At 36.7% G+C, this 25,183-nt stretch overlaps 1 protein-coding gene across 1 annotated transcript in view; it reads left to right on the top strand.

Annotated features, from left to right (window-relative positions):
• The first annotated feature begins 17,575 nt into the window (after nucleotides 1-17,575).
• LOC112046433 (uncharacterized) overlaps nucleotides 17,576-25,183 on the top strand; it is a 63,617-nt gene continuing 56,009 nt past the window's right edge. Inside the window, exons 1-2 of the mRNA XM_052888193.1 lie at nucleotides 17,576-17,662; nucleotides 23,650-23,857. Coding sequence (XP_052744153.1) covers nucleotides 17,576-17,662; nucleotides 23,650-23,857 — 295 coding nt within the window. The remainder of the gene's footprint in view (nucleotides 17,663-23,649; nucleotides 23,858-25,183) is intronic.

Below are 25,183 nucleotides of genomic sequence, written 5' to 3'. Positions count from 1 at the left end.
CGACTTAAAGTGCTTTCCGAAGCACAGGGGTGTCTCAAAAGGTTTTTTTTGTAGGCCTGACCCGGGATTTGAACCCTGAACCTCATTGTCTGTGGTCGAACCAGCTCAATCAGTGAAAATCAGTGCTGTATGCTCCAGCAATAGAGATGATGACAGTTTTTTTAAATTTTATATAAATTAAGAGTATGCTAATAGTAAAGCAATTTTGTCAAAGGAACAGGGTGTCTGCGATCATTACTTTCGGAGCTACAGGGATTTAAAAGGTCAGATTTGCGGCGCTGCCGCGGATCCCTGAAAAACGCCCCATACAAAATGGCACGAACTTATGACGTCGTAGATAATGTAATGATTGTTAGATTTGTATGTGCGTTCAAACAAAATTACTAATATCTTTGTTATTTGTGCGTTTATGTATGTATGTTTATAGTTCATATATTAAAAAATGTCACATTTATTGTAAGGAAGCCTAAACTGTTTTAATTTTCATCCAATTACAATAAAAGATTTTTAGTAGATTTTGAAATTTCATAATTTCATTTATTTTGCAATCTTTGATTTTTATGTATAAATTAGTTATCATTGACCTTATTTACCCGAATGTATCATAAAAATCAATATATTCAAACCTAGTCATCATCCCAATTGCTTGGATCATGCAGCAAAATGCTGAGCTGGTACCTTTTTCAAGGTTGTGCCAAACATGACAGTGGGGTGATGCTTCTGCTACTTGGTCTTGCCTTGCTCAAGTGGTTGGTGTGTGGCACAATTTTAAAATAAACGATTTTTCTTTCTTCTTTCTTTCTTTCTAACTACAGTACCAATGCAGCAGTTAAAAGTCAAATCTATATCGATTACGTAAGGGTGTAGACTACTACGATGTCTAGCGGGCCTATGATAAAAAAGGAGAAAGTAGATTGGGCCAAGTAATTTTTCCGTAATTCAAGGAAAGAAAAGCCGACGCAAATAGCTAGTAAGCTAAACTTTATACATAAACATTAATTAGCTAAAGTAAAAACAAACAAATTTATTTATATATAATGGCACGTGTCCTCACAGATTAAGAGCCTGTCCTAGCCAGACCTCCGTGATTTTATAAAAGCTTAAAATTTCTCAGCAAATGATTACTATTTAGATTATTTAGAAGTATCATGGTAACTATGGAGATTGAAACTTTGTTGCTTTGGGAGGTTAGGTTTGAAGGATTTATACCCTCAATCAAAATAAAGAGTACCTAACTTTCACAGAGTAATATGCATCAGCAAAGTATGAAAAATGTGTACAGTCGCTATTCACTTGGTGAAGTTAGCTTCACCTTGTCCCTTGTCCCTAACTTTAAGGGTTGCAAACGAAGGATTTATATGATAATAAGTAACGGATTTTTTTTTTCATTTTATTATAGGTAAAATATATCAAATATTTTTTTTAACATAAATATAGAACCGACTTCAAAGACGTATTTCAGATATTTAAATTTCAACACAAAATTACTAAACCGATTGTCATGAAAATCTAGAAGTACAAAAAAATCTAGAAGTTTCAAACAAAAAAAGAATTTTCAAATGATGAAGAGGTTAAAAAAAACATACACGTCGAATTGAGAACCTACTTCCTTTTTACCCGTCTACTTCAGTTGAAATAATATATATAATAAAACCTGTAACTGTTCAGTCATAAAACCATAAAACCTGTAACTAACAGTCTGCATCCTCGAAACCTGTTACCTCCACAACGACCAAAGACACACGGACAGATGGACCTAACTCCATATCTATCTACTTTAAGAGGTAGCGTACATTACATGGCATACCTACTTATTGTAGGAACATGAAAAGATAAAAAAGATTTTCAAAATAACGAAAGTCTGGTCCACGCAGGCTCTTATACCATTATAATTCAAATTCAAAGAAAACATAAGCCGGTTGCGCCGTATAATCTAAAAGAGTAATAAAATTAATTAATTTATTACCCAAGAGTGCTGCCAGTATGTTTAAAATCAGTATAATAAATTCCAAAAATAGGATCCCAGCAAAGAAAAAACCCAGTTTCCATGCAAAGTTGGGCCCAAATTATACGAATGATTCGTTGGTTCATTATCAACCCATATTCGGCTCACTGCTAAGATCGAGTCTCCTCTCAGAATGAGAGGGGTTAGGCCAATAGTCCACCACGCTGGCCCAATGCGGATTGGCAGACTTCACACACGCAGAGAATTAAGAAAATTCTATGGTATGCAGGTTTCCTCAAGATGTTTTCCGTTTTAGACACGTGATATTTAATTTCTAAAAATGCACAACTGAAAAGTTGGAAGTGCATACCATGGACTGGATTGAACCCATACCCTCTGTAATTGGAGGCAGAGGTATCCACTATATATCCACTGGGCTATCACGGCTCAAATACGAATGATACAGAGCTGAAAATTGGCTATAAATTAGGACAATGAAGGACATCTAATTAGGCCAATTTACAAAAAAATCTATATTTGCCTAATCAGATTACTTGTTAAAGGTGGGCAATAAGGAGTAGGGTAGGGTAGGGACAAAAGTCAAAGCAGACAGATGCAGACAGAGACAGATACAGATAAAGAAATAATATATGGACCTCCCGCGGATGGAATCTGGAAAGTTCAGTCGAGGTCCAGTTTTCAAATAACTCTGTATGACGTCATAAGTGTCTACGACCTGTGTTGTCTTAAGTCAAAAATGATAGCATTTTTGACCTAACACAACATAGGTTGTAATGTAAATACATGTAAATAAAATTGAAGTGTCTGTCTGTAATATCAAAATACCCATAGAAAATAACTGTGTTTTTTTCAACATACTGTTGCACATACCTACTGGCTTAGTATGCCTATTTTAAGTGATTTTCAGATAGCATGGGTACGGTGACAGTCGCCTGTTTGACTTTCATAATACGTACTATTATCGTGAATCGCGGCAAACTTTCAAGATTGAAACGAACTGTCACCCGCACCATCCTACATGAAAGGAACTGTACACGATACAAAAACGCGGGCGGCCGCTAGTACTAATAATTACAATTATAATTATATTATAATATACCTAAGATTAAAATCTTTTTACCTTTTAATACACGGAGAAGCTATAGGTATTGTACGTTTATGGTGAAAGCTTATTTGTTTGTTTGTATGCAAACGAATCTTCTACATTACATGACTTTCCTATTAGCGAGGATTATAATCAGTTTCCCAAATTCTTCTTTAAGAAAATATCTGTACTATACAATACATACAATAAAGAGATACCTACAGTTTATGAGGTTTCAGGGGGATCTTCTGAACCGATTTTCGAAAATTCTTTTACTAGTGTATTTGTCAGTGTCATTGGGCTATATAAAATATTATAAAGAGGTAAATTTTGTAAAGTTTCAGGGGGATTTGCGTCAACATTTCTAATTAGAACTGCTAAGATGTGGACCGTCTGTCTTCAGACACGTAGGTCTGTTTTCAGACAAGTACAATTCACTCCAAAGAGAAAAAGAAGAAAGAAAGAAATAAATATAAAATTAATTTTCTGAACCATTTTTTTTTAATTCGTTTACAAATATATTTGTCAGTGTCATTAGACTATATAAAAACACTAATATTTAATATTATAAAGGCGAAAGTTTGTGTGTGTGTGAGTTTAATTATGTTTGTTCCTCCTTTACGCTGCGGCTACTGAAGCGATTTGGCTGAAATTTGGAATGGAATTTTTTTTTTATTCTTTACAAGTTAGCCCTTGACTACAATCTCACCAGATGGTAAGTGATGATGCAGTCTAAGATGGAAGCGGGCTAACTTGTTAGGAGGGGGATGAAAATCCACACCCCTTTCGGTTTCTACACGGCATCGTACCGGAACGCTAAATCGTTTGGCGGTACGTCTTTGCCGGTAGGGTGGTAACTAGCCACGGCCGAAGCCTCCTACCAGTCAAAAGTTCCAAAATTTCCTGCGGGATTCGTGAAAAACTGAATTACACGCGGACGAAGTTGCGGGCGCCCGCTATTATAATATACCTATAGCCCGAATCTCTCCGTAAATATCTCCGTATTCTCATGAGAACAGGAACTACGAAATAATAAGTTATATGAAATAATAAGGGTGAGCAGATTTACCAAAGAAAAACACAGAAATAAACGCGATTGGCATCGCGGGCGTCCGCTAGTTAATATATTGAGCATGAATGTATTTGGCGTAAGAGTTTTTTTTTTATTAAACTTGTTTTCAAATTTGGAATTTGATATATTAACATAATTTGCAAAAATAATAAACTAATTTGAATTTTTAATATTAATTATGTGGTTTTTGGAACAGGTGATCTAGCCCACTCTATAATTATACGACGACCTCCATTGATATTCGCGGTGGATTTATAAGACGGAGGTCCTGAGTTCGATCCCCGCAAGCGATTTAGCTAGCGACGAGTAGAAACCGAAACAAGTGTGGACTTTCATCCTCCTCCTAACATGTTAGAGCACTTCCATTTAAAATTACATCATCACTTACCGTCAGGTGAGTAGTCAAAGGCTAACTTGTAAAGAATAAAATAAAAATTACCTAACTATATCCTAGGTAGAATCAGTGATAGCCCAGTGGATAGGACCTCTACCTCCGATTCCGGAGGGTGTGGGTTCGAATCCGGTCGGGGGCATGCAACTCCAACTTTTTGAGTTCTGTGCACATCAAAACAAAACATCATTAGGAAACCTGCATACCACAGAATTTTCATAATTCTCTGCGTGTGTGAAGTCTGCCAAACCGCATTGGGTCAGCGTGGTTGACTATTGGCCTAACCCCTCTAATTCTGAGAGGAGACTCGAGGTCAGCAGTGAGCCGAATATGGGTTGATAATGATGAATCCTAGGTAGGTTAAAAAAATTTCATCCGGTCGGTATGTCGATAAGCGATTTCTTATCGGCATACCTACAGTAAAATATTTTATTGGTGTGTAATTCATAAGTGAATTGCGTTATTCACTTATGAATAGTTTTTATGTACATTTTCCTCAATAGACATAGACTATGGCTTCTATTTGACACTGAATAGTTAATTTTGATCAGTTAGCAATAAATAAATAGTGAATGTTATAGATATCAGCTGGCCTATTCACTATTTTTTATTTGTCTTTATTATCAACGGTGCTAGAATGGCGACCCCGCACCGGAAAGCGCAGTGTTGGGCGACCCCCCACTAGGTGGATATCAAGCAGTTGCAGGGAGCCGCTGGATGCTGGCGGCTCGAGATCGTTGTGCTTGAAGGTCCATGCAAGAGGCCTATGTCCAGCAGTGGACGTCTATCGGCTGATAAGGTAAGGTAAAGTAAAATAATCATCAAATCAATTGACAAAATGCCATTTACCTACTGTGTGACAGCACCCGATGACATTTTTACATACAATCTCAACATCGTAAATGTCAACTAGCATACGTCAAAAATAGTGAATAAGCCTGCAGGTGACTTAAGTATTACTAAGAATATTATTACTTAACTATTGAATTGAAATGTTATAAATAAAATTCTCGTTTCTCAATGTTTCTTCCCATACTCCTCCGAAACGGCTTAACCGATTCGTATGAAATTTTTTATGCATATTCAGTTAGGTCTGAGAATCGGCCAACATCTATTTTTCAACCCTAGGGCTAGGGTAGGGATAGGGAAGAAGTGCACATAAGTCAAACAGAAACTTGACCGGGTGACGTTGTCGCATGGGTTCGTCGGCTTTATGCGGATTATAGCAAAATAAATTAATTAATTCAAGTTACTAAATAAGGCTGATGTTATTAAAAAACAAAAGCTAGTAGGTTAGTTTAAGCGGTATTACACCAAATAACTCTCTTGGTTGAGCCAAATTGATCAGATGATTGCTTCCAATTTGCTAATAACGTAAATGACATGATTGCTATTTGTAAAAAAATAAAACTCTAAACCACTTACAAAACTTCTAGACTCTTCTTACGTTTGATTCTTTCGGCGGTTCCGATTATTCAATTGTTCGCCAAATTTGCAAATAGCTTCCTTTCCTATTGACCAGGCGCTCTGCGGAGTAAAGTGTGCATACTATGAAGACCGCATTCTGTTCTCGCTTTTGAACTCAGTGAAGCATGCAGATTATGATTCTGGATATTGCCATAGGAGGTTTGTTTGTTGTGGAGGTTGTTATAAAATTGGACAAACAAACCTTGTCTACAACAACAGCTTGTGAACAATTTTATTGCATACTAGCGGACGCCCGCGACTTCGTTCGCGTGAAAATCGATGTAAACTTTGGTTCAGTAGGAGTTTATATGATCATTAGAAGCATAACAGCACAACTTACGTTGAAAAATTAAAAAAAAAACATGTTTTCACAAAATCGATCCAGTAACGAATTTTTCATACCGCTGCCCGCTGAAAGATTTTCAGTTGTCAAATTCGAATGGACAAAAAAACATATATGTATTGCCAACATAACAATTAAAGACTAAGCCTGGTCTCGATAGACAGAGATTTTTTTTTGAAGACAAAGATTCATAACATACAGCCGTCTGAATATTACGTAGGCTGCATATTTCATGATGCATTTAAGGGCTAATCCTTGTACAAACTTCACCCTTTTGACGGCCTCCGTGGCGCAGTGGTATGCGCGGTGGATTTACAAGACGGAGGTCCTGGGTTCGATCCCCGGCTGGGCCGATTGAGGTTTTCTTAATTGGTCCAGGTCTGGCTGGTGGGAGGCTTCGGCCGTGGCTAGTTACCACCCTACCGATAAAGACGTACCGCCAAGCGATTTAGCGTTCTGGTACGATGTCGTGTAGAAACCGAAAGGAGTGTGGATTTTCATACTCCTCCTAACAAGTTAGCCCGCTTCCATCTTAGACTGCATCATCACTTACCATCAGGTGAGACTGTAGTCAAGGGCTAACTTGTAAAGAATAAAAAAATAAAAAAAAAACCCTCCATCGTTCCAGGCTACCCACAAACCTGCACTATAGTGGCGTGGTGGGAAAGCGTCAAATAGTTCGTTTCCTGACTAGTCTATTAAACAGTACGTCATAACAACAGAGCACATTGCGATAAACGTGACAAGTCTAAGATACTAGACAATACCGATGTTTTGTAGTACATCTTATCTATTTGCGTGTTTTTTATTATATTTTTTATATATTATTAAAAACCTGCATATTCATTGTTAAATATTTCATCACTAATAAAATTTGTTTGTCTGTGAGGTTGTGGGTAATATCTGGATCTATAGAACCGATTTTGAAAATTCTTTTACTAATGAAAAGCTACGTTATTTGTGAGTGTCGTAGGCTATATTTTACCCTCTTGTTCCTACGGGGACATAAACTACGAGGCATCTGCTAGCATTATTATAAAGTGGAAAGATTTCTTTTTTTGTTAGTAGCGAATAGGCTTCGAAAGATACCAAACAAATTTAACAATTAAAAAAAATAAAAAGCTACATTTGATGAATCAAATCATATCAACTCAAACCCAGGTCACTGCTGAGCTCGAGTCTCGTCTCAGAATGTGATGGCTAATTAGTCCATCACACTGGCCCAATGCGGATTGGCAGACTTCACACACGCAGAGAAATAAGAAAATTATGTTAAGCAGGTTTCCTAACGATGTTTTTTCCTTCACCGTTTGAGACACGTGATATTTAATTTCTTAACTGAAGAGTTGGAGGTGCACGCCCCGGACCGGATTCGAACCTACGCCCTCCGGAATCGGAGACAGAGGTCGTATCCACTGGGCTACCACGGTCAACATAAAGCCTATTACAATATGTTTGTTATCAAACATCTAGATAATGCAATAGCATTCGTAATGCATTTTACAGGTTTTAAATCGTTATCTTTTGTTTAATTTTTAATTAACAATTATGTGAACTGATTTGCGGATATCGCATAATAGAATAAACATTTGCATTTTAAGGCTTAATGGAGTGGGGGCCTGCGATGTCCAGACATATCTCGTTTTGTGAAAGCTACTATACTATGTGCGCTGTAGCATGGTGCGGGTGACAGTTGCCGCATGGTGCGGGTGACAGTTGCAGTATGACGATCATAATACGTGCTATTATCGTGAATCGCATATAACTTACAAGTGTGGAACTGTTACCTGCACCATGCTACAGCGAACTGTAATATTACACTAATACTATATTAAATTCTAAAAAGATTAAGTGTGTGGTCGGTGAATCGATTTTGAAAATTATTTTAAGACAGGAAGGCCACGTTATTTGTGAATGTCATAGGCTATATTCTATCCCCATATTCTCACGGAAACGAGAACTACGCGGGTGAAACCGCGGGACGTCGGCTAGTCAGCCTTGCTCCTGCAATGGTATGTAAATACGGTAGACAATTGGAGATTAAACGAACTTACCTGAAGTGAAGTTCTATCCTAATTATATTATTTTACGAGTCGTTTCTTCCGAAGGTGTTCTTATGTATATTTGGAATAATATCGATATCCGTCACATTGACAACAATTTACTTCTCTGTGTTCATTGTTGTTCAATCACTAAAATACGAACTACATCTTCATCATGATTATCATGGACGTTATCATTATCGATGGACGTCCACTGCAGGACATAAGCCTTTTGTATGGACGTCCTAACATCACGATCCTGACCCGTCTGCATCCAGCAATTCCCTGCAACCTGCGACGAACACTTCGATTTCCGGTGCGGGGTTGCCATTCCAGCACCTTGGAACTCCAACGAAATTTTAGATAAAAAAAAAGTCAGCTCCGACGCACGAATAGAGATTACTCTTTCAGATCGACTGTCTAAGGTGTATGTTGCCCCGCAGCATATACTAAGAAGTTCTCAAAACTTACGCCTGAAAAGTGAAAGGTGCGAAAGGTGTGGTGAAAGGAATAGGTTGCGTACAAAAACGTGACGCTGTCATTCGTTCATCTAATTTTACTGCCCATATTTTTGTAATACCGGGGGCTTTATATGAAAAGTAGATTCTTAAGAAGTAAGTTTTTGGTTAGTGGGAGGCTTCGGCCGTGGCTAGTTACCACCATACCGGCAAAAACGTACCGCCTTAGCGTTCCGGTACAATGTCGTGTAGAAACCGAAATGGGTGTGGATTATCATCCTCCTTCTTCAAGCCTGTTTCCATGTTACATTGCATCATCACTTACCATCAAAACATTGAAAACTGACGCTAGGCGCACTAGTGCCTACTACTACTACTACTACTACTAGTACTGAGTGCCTAGTAGGAGTTTTCAATATTTTCATACTGTGACTATCGCGTAACCGTAAACGGAAATTTCCAAGGAACTGAAACAGTTGTGCAGTAGTGCCACTAGATGGCGCTGTTTCAATTCCTTAAAAATTCGTGTTTAAGTTAACGCGATCGTCACAGTATCAAACTGCCACTAGGCACTCTGGTAATATTTAACCTTGTCAGTTATCATAGACATAATAAGTGGTATATAGGTTTAATCGTCGTTCTATATCTTATCAGTTCCGTCCAGCATAACTTTTAAATTTGTCAATGATATAGGTACAAAGATTAAAAGAAGGATTTTTATAGTTTACACTTGAACCACAAGAGTTTAAAGGAAGTTATTTATTAGTTAATATTATATCTTAGTGATTAAAATTTGAAGTCAAGGTTTTTATTATTATATTGCATCGTTTATAATGTTATAAAAATACTAAAAATTGATATTAATGTACTTCTTTAAAGAGAAAAAATTTGATTGTTTGTTTGCATTGTTACAATAGTTGGCTCTGAAACTACTGTATGAAAATAGTATTGATTTGCTGAATTTTAGAGTAATTTCTTAAAGTAGAATGCATTTTATGCAATGTTGTATGTAAGTTTTGTAAAGGTGCACCATTGAAGTCGATGTTAGGCATGAGTGTTTCCAATGATTAATACTATATTCTTTGTGGACTCTATAAATAGTTTTTATTGAGTCCGCTTATTTCTATAAAAATATGCCTTTACCTTACTAAAGTCTGTGTTGAGTTGACTAGGACTAACTGACGAACAAATATAGATGATGGACTATTATATATTCGAATTTGGGAAAAAACAATTGTGCCTCGGCACGGGATAACTAATACAAATTGATTTCATGGACTAATTAATTGAATTAAGAAATCAAGAATCTTCCATAGTCGGAGAGGTGTGAAGAACATTTAAACAGCAACAACATAGGTACTTTTGACGACCTCCGTGGCGCAGTGGTATGCGCAGGATTTACAAGACGGAGGTCCTGGCTTCGATCCCCGGCTGGGACGATCGAGATTTTCTTAATTGGTCCAGGTCTGGCTGGTGGGAGGCTTCGGCCCTGGCTAGTTACCACCCTACCGGCAAATACGTACCGCCAAGCGATTTAGCGTTCCGATACGATGTCGTGTAGCAACCAAAAAGGGGTGTGGATTTTTATCCTCCTCCTAACAAGTTCGTCCGCTTCCATCTTAGACTGCATCATCACTTACCATCAGGTAAGATTGTAGTCAAGGGCTAACTTGTAAATAATAAAAAAATACATTACTCTGTTTATCATCCATAAGGCAAAGGTCATCTGATGATCCGCCAAATTTACTTAGAAAACAACAGACTACTAAAACAAGCGTTTCGCTTACTTGGAGACGACGAGTAGGTATTAGGTATTAGTCACGTTTAAACATAACTGATATTATTTTAAAACAGTTATCAGTCAAGCGTAGCAACAGCGTCTTAATAATTCTAAGACAGCTGTTATCAGTTTTCTACCTTTTTCGATAGAAAAACAAATTTCGGTTGTTTGGGTTCACTAAAGTTTATCAATTGTTAAATTATTACTAGAAATTACCCTTTTTTTTGTCTGTTTTGTTTCGTTATGTAAAAACGTGATTTTTGTACGTTATCTATATATTTATGTTAATGTTATATATTTTTTAATTTAACACAGCATCCTGTTTCCCCCACATAGATGCGGTTGACGTTAAAATATCCGGATAAAATCAATATTCAATTATTTAAGTAGGCTTAATCGATACTTATATTATAAAGCTAAAGAGTTTCTTTGTTTTTTGGTTGAACGCAATAATCTCAGGAACTACTAGTCCGATTTGATAAATTCTTTCAGTGTTAGATAGCCCATTTATCGAGGAAGGTTATATATTAAAATTATATATAATATATATTATCCCCGTATTCATACGGGAGCGGAAACCACGTGGGTGCATCCGCGCGGCGTCAGTTAGTTGGTATATAACCACTTTTAAAAAGGCAAGTATGACTATTTCTAACCACTCTACCACCGGTTGGAAAGGCAGTTTCTGCTATGAAAAGCCGGCAAAAACTCTGCAATTGCTCTTATAAATAAAAGAAAAAACAATAAATTAATATTGAATAGGGGGAATAGCACACCATGATATGATGGACATGATACGCCCGACTGTAATCTAGCTCTGTTCCAAATTTCACTTAGATCAGATTCAGCCGTTTCGAATTTATCGCGACAAACAATCTCTATCGTTTTTATTAGTATTGATATTAAATACTTAGTTTCTATTTGCGGTAATTATTTTGTTATTTTATGTAATATTGTCTATTTGCAATTTAACTTCTGAGTTTTAGGCTCCTACGTAAAATAATTATAACTATTTTCGTTTATAAAATAATTTTTCGTTTATAAAGGCATCGTCACCTAACATCAGGTGTGTCAAGGACTAACTTGTCAAAGAATTAAAATTTCATTTATTTATTTATTTAATATCATCATAATAACTTAAAACAAGCCTTACAGGTATCACCTAATTCGCTAGCTTAGCACTATATTATATATCTAAAACTTAATTATATTTAACTAAATATATACATTATAATTAATCTTTACAATTAATTAATAAATAAATAGAACGCAAAAATGTTTTCGCTTTACAAATAGGATTTTTTTAAGAGCATAGAACATTATAGACATGGCCATGAGAGTCCATGGCGAATATAAGTACGAGTGATTGACTCACCATTGACGAATTATTGGTATCTATGATTAGCATTAGATTAGCAAGTATTTCGGCGACGATAGATTTGTTGATAAGATTTTTGTATAAAAATGGTATATGTAGACACATATCGCCATTTTGTTCGGATATCTTAAGTGTAGTGTACAATATGATCTGATGATATCCAAAATGATTATATTATTAGTGCTTAGTATAGGTTTTTTAGGTTTAAGTAGTGCTCAGTTGGTTCAGAACTCAAAGTGTAATCCAAATATTAATTTAGCGCCAAATTTCAACGTGACACAAGTAAGTAAGGTTTAGTTCCTCTTTCCTTATACGCGCTGCAAAGATGTGGAATGCTCTCCCAGCTTCAGTTTTCCCCTGCAATATGGGTATTTTCAAGTCAAGAGTGAATAGGCATCTTCTAGGCAAGCGCGTTCCACCATAGGCTGCATCATCGCTTACCATCAGGCATGATTGCAGCTAAGCGCTTGCTTATTCAAAATAAAAAAAAAATAAAAAAAACATTTTTATATATTAAGTACATTAGGAACAGTGTTATAATCAATCTCAAAACTTTCCTAGTGGCTTAGGTATTTGTGTGAGTAGAGGATGTTATCAAAAGGTTCCTAAAATGTAGTTCATAAGTGTATCAAATTCATACAAATGTCTAATCTTTGTTTGCGGGACCTGAGAGACCTCAGTATTAGTATAATGTGGTACCAACGTTCGAGTGCCGCCCCTTGTTCTATTGCCATATGGTAGGCGTCTACTGATCCGGATCGTGCGTATCGGACGCATCGCATCAAATGAATTTTTAATTTTACGGTAGAAAAATCCGTTCGATGCGGATCTGTGGACGCGTTGTATGACTTTCTATACAAAATAATACTAAAAACCGTTTGATGCGATGCGTCCGATGCGATGCGGATTTGTGGACGCATACGCTTAGATAACTTTAGCACAGTGTTCGCGATTAATTGCATCTTAGATAATTGGTCGATTAAATGGAATAACAGATGCCATAACATTTTCTTCTTTTTTTTTTCTTTATCAACCCATATTCGGCTCACTGTTGAGCTCGAGTCCCCGCTCAGAATAAAAGGAGTTAGGCCAATAGACCACCACGCTTGCCCAATGCGGATTGGCAGACTTCACACACGCAGAGAATTTAGAAAATTCTCTGGTACGCAGGTTTCCTCACGATGTTTTTCCTGCGCCGTTTGAGATACATGATATTTGATATCTCAAAATGCACACAACTGAAAAATTGGAGGTGCATGCCCCGGACCGGATTCAAACCCACACCCTACGGAATCGGTGGCAGAGGCTATCTCGGCTCCAAAAAAAATTGTTAACTTAATTTTCCTATTATAATATGCCTTTCAAATGTATACTAATACTATAAAGCTGAAGAGTTAGTTTGTTTGCTTGAACGCGCTAATCTCAGGAACTACTGGTCCGATTTGAAAAATTCCTTCAGCGTTAGATAGCCTATTAATCGAGGAAGGCTTTAGGCTATATAATTTTGCCGTATTCCTACAGGAACGGGAACCACGCGGGTGAAACCACGCGGCGTCAACTAGTTATATATTAGGTATCTGTTGATCATTGCCAATCCTTCTTATTGCTCAATATTTTTCATTAGATTGTTTTTTTAGTCTATCATATTATCAATATATTAATTAACTATTATCATCAACACGATACGGAAAATCACAGGCTCTCAACATTTATGTCAGTGGCTCTGAAGTTTATTTTTTAACCCCTGACCCTTTTAAAAGAGGGGTATTTATTAAACATTGATGTAGAACTAACTTATTATATTTATAGGCTTATAAGATAAGAGTGTCTTTTGTTTGAATGATGAAGTGGTCGAGATGGTTCTGAGCAACATACTCGTACGATGAAGATTGCTCGGATATCGGATCGAAGATTATGTATAGCGACTTAAACAGGGTCACTGGACACGTATAGTGATCCCTTTATGGAGTGATAGTAGGGAGCTTTAGCTATCAAATTGATGTATGGGGCAAAAATGTACCACTTTCGAAAAACTCATTTTTTCGAAAGTGGTACATTTTCACATTTTTATAAGAAATGTGGGTTGGGTGGCTGATCTACTTCAAAGTGGATTATAGTAATTAGTGGTTGTTTTTGATGTTTTTAGGTTAGCAACAACATTTATATTACAAAAATGAACAAATGTCGTACTTTTAATATAAATCAAGACTGAGAATCTAAAAATTTCAAAATGTTTTTCTGTATCCCATGACTAAATGCAAGTTTATTTAAAAAAAAAACTATCTAGCAACTTTATTAGCATAGCAATTTAAAAACTAGTGTGCCTTGTTAGCTATCCAACGAGATATTAAAAATTTAAGCATGTTGAAAAATTACTGAATAAATGAACGAGAATAAGTGAAAAATCGTAACTTTGAAAAAAAACTTTGTGCTTAAAATTTTATTTTGCAATGGTTCGCCACGGTGATAGTATGGATCTCTTAAGTGAGCCTAAGCACAGAATACATAATTATGTGCCTAAGTAAAGTTTAACAACACTATACCTAATATATTTTTTTAAACTAAAGACATTTAAATTATCTTTGACTATACCTCCATATTATAATGTTTTGTGTAGTTATTTAAAATACAGTATATACAATTATACTGTACAATTGTACATATCTAGGACAATCTAGATCAAAATATCTATGAAGTATCATGGTGATTGTGCGATTTGTTTTTTATTTTATCTTTTCGAGTGGATTTCCACTAAATCCTCTAACGTTCTTTTGTACATTTAATTTTTATACTTGGGTTTGTATTTAGTCTTAGATTCGAGTTAGAAACGACCTTCACCCATCCCGTGTTTTTCATTGGATGAAGTGTTTAATATCAAACTAGGTGATGTCCCGCGTAGTTCCCACTCCTGTAGGAATACATAGATAAAATATAGCCTATGTTTTTTAAAACCTAAATATTATTTATTAACCTACTTTGTTTATTATAAAATACGGTTCACAGTTCGACAGTTTACAATCTCGCGAGATAGATTATAACGGTATTTATACTTTTACGGTGTCAAATAGTAAACTAACAAGAAACTAAATTTGGATAAATTTGCATACATCCTCTAGTTATCAAATTATCGGCATTTCAGTATGTTGTTAATTAATCCGGTGCATCATAATGATAACGTATAAGAAAATCAAAACTGATGACTGAGTGATAGAAATTGATTTTCATAATTGATCAGTGACAAATAATGATCGATCAAATGAATTTAAAGATAATGGGTTTTCTTTTTTACCGAATTCAAAAAAAAGGAGGAGGGTTATTTAAAAGGGTATGCTTTCAATTTGGTCCCATAATAATCGTGTCAGGATCTGATGATGGAATCCTGGAGAAATCGAGGGAAACTTTCAAAAATTATTTAGGCAACTAGGGTTTGTTAATGTTCTCATTAAGTATTTTAAAGCACTACAATTCAGTGAAGGTCTGGTGTCGATCTGATGATTAATTAATCTGTATTGATGAGAACTTTACATCTACATGTGGTGTGATTATCATTAAGAGTCTGGTGGAGAGAAAGGACAGCTAAGGGAACTCCTCAGCGGTTTACAGTTGCTATCTTATGATTGGACTTAATTAGTTTATATTGATAAGAACTCTACATCTTTATGGGTTATGACTGTCACCACAAACAAAAAAGATTTCGAATGTTCATATTTCGTAGGTAGAGGGGTAGTAATGTATGCAAGTAAATGGTTTGGTTGATTTTATCAGGACTTACCTACTTATAATCAAAATTAAAACTTATAACATGTTATCACTAAAACTGGAAAATTAATATTTTTAATAAAAAAATACAACCTACTTCAAAATCACAAAAATGTTTCTACTAAACTAAAAAGCAAAAAATAACATCGTACTATGTGCTACCTTCTGATCGGTTTGAAGGCGGTACCAAGTTAGTGATTCAACATACTATGTTTATTATAAAACATGGTATGTTGAAAATATACCATCCAAATAACTATACAAATCATGCCCATCATGCATGGAGTCAAGAATACTGGCTGCATTTCCGCGTTGGAGCCCCAGGCTTATCCTTTGCCCAAAAAATGTGCCAGCCCTTCTGTCACCAGTCGAGGCCACTAGCCGCGGTGAAAAAGTTCGGAGTTTTTTTGGCACTGCGACCCCATGGCCCAACAGTCTCCACGGCAAAAGGAATAAATATGTAATTCTTGGTAAGAGAGGCATACTTGTGCCACGGATTTCATCATATTCTTTCCCGGTCTTAATTATGTCTCCCTGATAATAAATTGATAACGGCCTCCGTGGCGTAGTGGCATGCGCGGTGGATTTACAAAACGGAGGTCCTGGGTTCGATCCCCGGCTGGGCAGATTGAGATTTTCTTAATTTGTTCTGGTCTGGCTGGTGGGAGGCTTCGGCCGTGGCTAGTTACCACCCTACCGGCAAAGACGTACCGCCAAGCGACTTACCGTTCCGGTACGATGCCGTGTAGAAACCGAAAGGGGTGTGGATTTTCATCCTCCTCCTAACAAGTTAGTCCGCTTCCATCTTAGACTGCATCATCACTTACCATCAGGTGAGATTGTAGTCAAGGGCTAACTTGTAAAGAATAAAAAAAAAATTAAATAGGTAGGTAATTAAAATACTCAATTACGTAGATACCTGTACGTGTCGTCATATTATGAAGTTTCCATATGTTAATTTGAAAATTATCATAGATTAGGTATAATTAGATAATACGATATCAAATGCTTTTAGGAGGATTTTTATCATAATAATCTAATTTTACCAAAATCAAACTGTTGCCAATACAATTATTGGATGATACTTCAAACTAATGTTTGTTCTACTAACATATATCTACTTATTAACCGACTTCCAAAAAGGAGGAGGTTCTACGTTTTTCTATACAGACGCTAACACGATTCACTAGATAATAATAATGATTAAATTTGTTTTTACGGTTTCTTGGGTAGGTACTCGAATGTCTCGCAGCGGGAAGGTTGAATATTTTTATATTCTTTATTATGTTTTAACATTATTAAAATTTTTAATAAAAGGACAAACGGCAAATAAATAATTGAGAGTAATAACTGGTTTTTACATTGTTAGTACAACTTTATGAGTAGGTAGGTATTATTATTCATTGTTCTCTAGTTAGATTGATGAAAAAACGACTAATGACTTGTGTGAGTGACTTCGTCCGAGAACATCCATGGACACTTTCATTGTACGTGACCATTTTGAGAAAATAAGCGAGTTCAAACAAACAAACAAATTAACTCTTTTGATATATAACGTTAGTGTAGAATATATTTAGTGAATATATTTAATAAATAATAATAATAATAATAATAAGCCGTTTATTCCCAAATCACACATACAAAATAATATAATACAAACAATTAAAAAGGATAAAGAACTTAAAACTAACTTAAATTAACAAAACTTAATTCTAAAATAATAAATATTTATTGTAGGTTGATATTTTTCTAGTTCTTTTATTTGGGTACCCATTTTCGGGTAAAGGCCTCCTCCATCGCGACCCAACGCTCTCTGTCTGCAGCAAGCCTCGTCCATGTACGACCTGCGACCTCTTCGATATCGTCTCTCCAACGAGCGTGCGGTCTGCCGCGCGGCCGGATGTGATCACGCGGCCACCAATGTAACACTCTCTCGCTCCACCGACCGTCTCTAGTGCGCGCCACGTGACCTGCCCATCGCCATTTTAGTTTGCACGCCAGTTCTGCAGCATCAATTAGTTTTGTCCTATTCCTTATGTCAACGTTCCTTTGACGGTCGCTGAGTTTTAGGCCCAACATGCTGCGCTCTGTCGCTCTTTGGAATTTTTGTATTTTGTCAATAATTCGTTTGGTCAGAGTCCACGTTTGACACCCATACAAAAGCGTAGGAAATATTGTGTTTTCCATGGCCTTCTTTTTCAATGGTAGAGGGATTTTGGATTTGAAAATATGTTTCAAAGACCAGTATTTGCCCCATGCAATCTTGATTCTCCTCTCCACTTCTTCTATAGTTTGCTCTTCGAAAGATATTCTCTGCCCGAGATATATGTATTCCTCAACAAAGCTGATGGGTTGAGATTCGATTGACGTAGGAATCTCTATGTTGTTTGTCATTATGCAGGTTTTCTTAGCATTCATATCCAATCCACATTTTCTACTTTCCTGGTTCAAGGTGCTAATCATATAATAAAGATCATCATATTTTGTACATATCAATACGATGTCATCGGCAAAATTTAAGTTATTGAGGAGCTCCCCGTTTATATTTACCCCTATATTTTCCCAGGTTAATCTGGAAAATATCAGCTCTAGTAGAGCCGTAAACAAGTTCGGTGAGATTGGGTCCCCCTGTCTGACGCCTCTATTTATCGCAAAAGGAGGTCCCACCTGTTCTAATTTTATTGACGCTCTACTATTTTTGTATACAGCTTGCAAAAGATCAATATATTTAGCCTCGACTCCTTGTTGGTTAAGAGCTTTCCATAGCGCCTGATGCGAAATAGAGTCAAATGCTTTTGCATAATCAATGAACGCTATGTAGAGAGGTATCTTGTACTCTTTGAATCTCTCCATAACTTGGGACAGCGTAAATATATGATCAGTTGTGCTATATTTTGGTCTGAATCCTGCCTGTTCTCTTGGCTGGTAGGAACTTAAAGTTGGTCTTAATCGCCTTAGGATGACATTTGTAAAGAGTTTATAGATGCTTTGAAGCAGGCTTATTGGTCTGTAATTTTCAATCTCTGTTGGATCGCCTTTCTTGTATAGTAGGGTAATGATAGCGTTTTCCCAGTCTTCTGGTATACAACACGAGTTTAATATTTCGTTGAATATTGGTGTAATTATAGGTGTTAATGGTTCAATTATTGCTTTTAAGATATCATTTGTAACTCTATCATGACCTGGGCTTTTTGAGGATTTCAAAGAGGCAATACTGGCTCTAATTTCGCTTTGTAGGAAAGGTGGAACGTTCTCCGTATTTACTGGGATACTGTTTACAGGTTCAGGAGAGCTTACTCTATCTTGTGAGCTGTATAAGTTTTTATAGAAATTTGTTGCAGTCTCTAAAATATTATTTCTATTAGTTACTCTGTTACCTTTCTTGTTCTTTACTGACGGTATCCACTCTTTGCACTTATTTAACCGCTTTGCAGCGCGCTTTATTGAGTGAATATATTTAGTGAAGTGAAAACATTTAGTGAAACACTGGTATTTTAAAATTATAAACAGAGACTGCAATTTCATTGTGTTACTATATATGACCAGGCCTAGGCCTGATACTATTTTGACTATCTTCTTTATCGTGTTATTCCTAAGGCCTTATTCGCACGAGAGTTAAAAAAGCGATGCGTTAAACCCAGCGTTGGCAGGCGTAGTGAGTATGAAGTTGAGTGAAGGTCTATTTACAACGCCAAAAATTGAAAATGCAACACTGTCGTGTGAACATAAAGGGGATGATGGCTAGATTTGAATATATTGATTTTTATGATACATTCGGGTAAATAAAGTCAATGTTAACTAATTTATACATAAAAAGCAATGATCGTCTGAATATTTGAAAAATAAATGAGATAATAAAATTTCAAAATCTATTAAAAATCTTTTATCGTAATTATATGAAAATTCATACAGTTTTAGCTTACTTACATTAAATGTGACATTTTTCAATAAATGAACTATAAACATCAACGCACAAATAACAAAGATATTAGTAATTTCGTTTGACTAACGATCTTTATGCACCTACGACGTCATTAATTCGTACCATTTTATAGGGGGCGTTTTTCTGGGATCCGCGGCAGTGCCGCAAATCAGACCCTTTAAATGCCTGTAGCTCCGAAAGTAGTGATCGATAATACCCTGTTACTTTTACAAAATTGCTTTACTATTAGTATACTACTAATTTATAAACAATTTAAAAAACTGTCATCATCCCTGTATATAATAAACACTTTTTTAGCTTTAAAAAAAACTCTCGTGCGAATGAGTTCTAACGTGCGCCGTATTTTTGCAGCTGTACTATCTTGTTCTTTATTAAGTGTATATGTCCAGAACACAATCTTATCACTAGTGATACAAAGTATTCGTTATCTTAACAATGGATTCTCGAATTTTTTTATGACTTTCATGAATCAAAACATAGTCACCTACTTTTTGTTATTTATGTCGAGCTTAGTAAGCAGGTAATAAAAAAAAATATAATCTAAATCAAATTGGATCAAACTGAATACAATAATCCTTTGTGATATATACAAAAGATTTATTTATTTAAAATAGAGAACCCTGCGATTTTTACATTCAACCGGAGATTTGACGGCCTCCGTGGCGCAGTGGTGTGCGCGGTGGATTTACAAGACGGAGGTCCTGGGTTGAACCCCAGCTGGGCTGGATTTTCTTACTTCTACCAGGTCTGACTGGTGGAAAGTTTCGCGGGGGATACGTTCTCTAAATGTGTCGCGAATACAGAAACCGTGAATATGGAATGGTATTTTATATGAGACTAGCTGACGCCGCGTGGTTTCACCCGCGTGGTTTCCGTTCCCGTAGGAATACGGGGATAATATATAGCCTATAGCCTTCCTCGATAAATGGGCTATCTAACACTGAAAGAATTTTTCAAATCGGACCAGTAGTTCCTGAGTTTAGCGCGTTCAAACAAACAAACAATCAAACTCTTCAGCTTTATAATATTAGTATAGATTATAAGGGATACGTTCTTGGGTGACTAAATAAAAAACAAATATATAAAGAAAAAACAGTCAATTGAAGTTATTGATTAACTATTATCTTCAGTCTTAGACAATGGTTTGAAGAATTTTGAAATTTTTTCTTGCATGACATTTTTTAAAAACTTCTATACAGAGTGATTTTAAGCAGTGGCATTCTTAAACCATTCGCAATTTAGGAAATAGGTATTTGCAAGTTAAAGTTTAAATTTGCAGATTGTACGTCAGCTTCGTCAGTCAGATCCGCGAATAACGAAATATTTAGCCGCGAATAGTGGCACATAGTTCGAAGAGCCGATGGACGTTGGGGTCCTAAAGTGCTGGAATGGCGACCCCGCACTAGTAAGCGCAGTGTTTGTCGACCCCCTACCAGGTGGACTGACGACATCAAGCGAGTCGCAGGGATTCGCTGGATGCATGTGACTCAGTATCGTGATGTTTGGAAGTCCCTACAAAAGGTCTATGTCCTGTAGTGGACGTCCATCGGCTGGTATGATGATGATGGTGATGATGATGATGAATAGTGAAAACGTGAAAGGAAGCGTGAATAATGAGCTTTTACTGTACAGTTTTTATTTAATCACAGACAGATAATTAACTTTTATTTATATATGTGTTTTGATGTATAAGACCGTTGACCCCAAAAGTATAATTACCCCAAGATTGCGTCCAAGAGGCGTGTTATACTTAATTATGCACATGCACAATGCATAAATACTGATAAGTGGATAACCTTATACGCAAAGGTAAATGGCCGTCTAGTGTACACAAAACCAATATTATACTTAGTCATTGTAGCCAAAATCAATAGCCCAATGAATCGATACTAATATACTTATACTAATATAATAAAGCTGAAGAGTTTGTTTGTTTGTTTGATTGATTGAACGCGCTAATCTCAGGAACTACTGGTCCGATTTGAAAAATTCTTTCTGTGTTAGATAGCCCATTTATCGAGGAAGGCTATAGGCTATATATTATCCCCATATTCCTACGGGAACGGGAACCACGCGAGTAAAACCGCGCGGCGTCAGCTAGTAGATACATAAGAATCGAATAGAAAATGGATTTTCATCCTACTTCTAACAAGTTAGTTATTTTAAAACAATTGCTAAGCGAGCAGTGGCGTGCACTTCATACATGCATTGAAGTACTGCATACCCTAATAATTGTATTAATTGATTATGAGTTTGGATCGTGCCGCGATGCAAGAACCAGCTCATGACTAAGGGCCCCGTATGGGTTCGAAACTAGTCGGGCATACTCCGACCTAATATCACGTGAGTTTTAGCCGTGTTTCATAATCAATTAATATTAATAACACTCACGATAGTTTAAATTCCTAATAATTGTCTTCTTAGTGCTTATTAAATACAAATGTTTCTAGTTTGCTTAATTTTATCACTAGTGCATACCCTGATCGACAACCTTATGCACGCCACTGTATACAAGCATGACTGTTGGACTAATTTTCAACCTTCACAAAATGATATACGAGTATAGTAGGCTATACAGGTTTTTTTTTTTAAATAATTAAAAATAATAATAATGTCTACTTACAAAATAAGTTATTGCTATGGAAACAAGCGATGTTGCAACCGATATGGAACGTTTAGGACATGCTATAAGATAAGAGCATATCAATCCGCTATCTAGGCTTATCCTCAAAGACTATAAAAATTGATTTAAAAATCTGTATGAGATCGCCAGTAAATAACCGGACAAGCACGAGTTGGTCTCGCCTGAGAGTTCCGTACAAATTAATTGTCCGTGATAGGAGCATAGACTGACGAACTTTCAGACTACCTAAAACGATATAATAAGAATAGGCTTTAGCTTGGCAATTTCGTTGATGACATTTCCATGATATGCGGGTGACGGGAGGAAAGACCTGCGTGGGTTTGAATTCGTGCGCGCGGGGCATCGCTACCCCCCTCCCGGCCCGCGCGGACCATCGGGAGTGTTACGAACGAATTTGTAAAGCTATAGTTGACACTTTTAAATGTTCTTAAATAACTCATTATCGTTCTACTACATTGAAAAACAAAATCTAGTTTTTAAATTATGTTTTTGACAATACGAGCCAGAAGCTTGTCGTCCATGCCGGTCGATATATTTTAACTGTTTCATGACGTCACTATAAGAAATCCTTATCCTTACAAACGGAACGTTTGACAAAAATATTAGTTAACAATTAGTTTGACGTTTAGTACATCAAGTGTGTTAGTGACGTCACAAAATGGACTCGCTCGAAAACTTGTGAACATATACTTGGGAATGCATTTGGAATTGTATTTGAACGGTTTTTAATGTCCTTTAAAAGAACTCTCGTACGAATGAGGGCTAATGGCGTTCAGGCAGGCCGAATTTGGTCTAAATGTGTGCTTGGGCGGCTTGTGCGTACATGCGAACGAGGCTAAATCTGGGTGCCGTATTTTTTAGTTCGGTGTCTGTCTATTACTACGTCTATGTTGAGATTATTGAAAAAAGTCAAAGACAAAATTAAACAAGATCATTCATGACAATGATGAATGACGAATGAATGATGAGAGACATGATAGCCGTGGATATGACCTCTGCCTCCAACTCCGGAGGGTGTGGGTTCGAATTCGGTCCGTGGCATGCACCTCCAACTTTTCAATTGTGTGCATTTTAAGAAATTAAATATCACGTGTCTCAAACGGTGAAGGAAAACATCGTTAGGAAACCTGCACGCCAGAGGATTTCTTAATTCTCTGCGTGTGTGTAGTCTGCCAATCCGCATTGGGCCAGCGTGGTGGACTATTGGCCTAACCCCTCTCATTCTGAGAGGAGACTCGAGCTCAGCAGTGAGCCGTATATGGGTTGATAACGACGATTCATGACAAAAAAAATTAAATAATTTATTCTTTTCTATTTTTTAGTTCCTCGGGAAATGGCATGTGGTGCGACGAACGGACAAACCCAGGGGGCCCATAGATTGTTCACAGTTGGAACTTCTAGAGGAAAATGATGAGATTTTTCTGCACGAGAGAGTTGTCAACCAAAACTTCTTAGAACATGAGAGGAGCCCTGCAATCTACGAGGAAGGCACAGCCAAGTTCAACATAAATAGGACAGATCCATATAAATGTGAGTATTGTTTTTCCAATCCCGCTGCTTAAGTCTAATTGTTTTCTTACATCCAAAAAATAAACCGACCTACACCCATTTGTTTATTGGATACAAAAATTTGTTTATTGGATACTTTGGATACATTTGTTTATTGGATACATTTGTTTATTGGGTACTCGTAACTATGGCAGCAAAGATGTTTACGTAATGTTTTTTAATCATAAAATGTTAGCCGATCATTAAAATTGGCCAGATTGCTAAATGCAATGTTCTGTGGGCCAGAATTCTTGGTAGTACTGAAATAAAATTGTCCTTTTAACGTGTGCCTCGTTCAGCACAAAAGACACTTGCATTAAGATTTCTAGCATTTAGGTGTCTACAAATTACCATCATACTATCAGACGCATCGCATCAAATGGAGTGTTTTATTCTTTGTATTCTTTGGCTGGTGGGAGGCTTCGGCCGTGGCTAGTTACTACCCTACCGCCAAGCGATTTAGCGTTCCTGTACGATGTAGTGTAGAAACCGAAAATTAGTTTGGATTTCATCCTACTCCTAACAAGTTAGCCCGCTTCCATCTTAGATTGCATCATCACATACCTACTTCAGGTGAGATTATAGCCAAGGGCCAACTTGTAAAGAATAAAAAAAAAGTATCGAAACTTTATACCGCATCATACGAATCTACCGTAAAGTTGGAAATCCGTTTAATGCGATGTGTCGGTACGATGCGGATAAGTGGACGCCTTCCTTTATACGTCAATTTTTTTACGTGTATGTGTACCTAATCACTACGTATTAGAGTTCACCTTTACTTTGAAGATAATCGAGGCTTAAAACTTAATCCAGGTTTATAAATATACTATATAGGCCATATAATATATAGGCCACTGCGCCTACCATTTGCACAAGGTTTTTTATGATACAGTACACTTCCAATAATTACTCACCAAACGTGCTTATGCTGTCTCTTTAAAACTACATCTAAAGCCAAGCTAACCAAAAATAATACAATTATAGGTATAATACGTCGTCACCAACCCATATTCGGCTCACTGCTGAGCTCGAGTCTCCTCTCAGAATGAGAGGGGTTAGGCCAATAGTCCACCACGCTGGCCCAATGCGGATTGGCAGACTTCACACACGCAGAGAATGAAGATAATTCTCTAGTATGCAGGTTTCCTCACGATGTTTTCCTTCACCGTTTGAGACACGTGATATTTAATTTCTTAAAATGCACTCAACTGAATAGTTGGAGGTGCATGCCCCGGACCGGATTCGAACCCACACCCTCCGAAATCGGAGGCAGAGGTCATATCCACTGGGCTATCACTGCTCTAGGTA

The sequence above is a fragment of the Bicyclus anynana genome, chromosome 21 (assembly GCF_947172395.1).
Source record: "Bicyclus anynana chromosome 21, ilBicAnyn1.1, whole genome shotgun sequence".
NCBI classification, from domain to species: domain Eukaryota; kingdom Metazoa; phylum Arthropoda; class Insecta; order Lepidoptera; family Nymphalidae; genus Bicyclus; species Bicyclus anynana.
The sequence above is the reverse complement of the archived record's forward strand: the minus strand, read 5'-3'. Positions and strand labels throughout refer to the sequence as shown.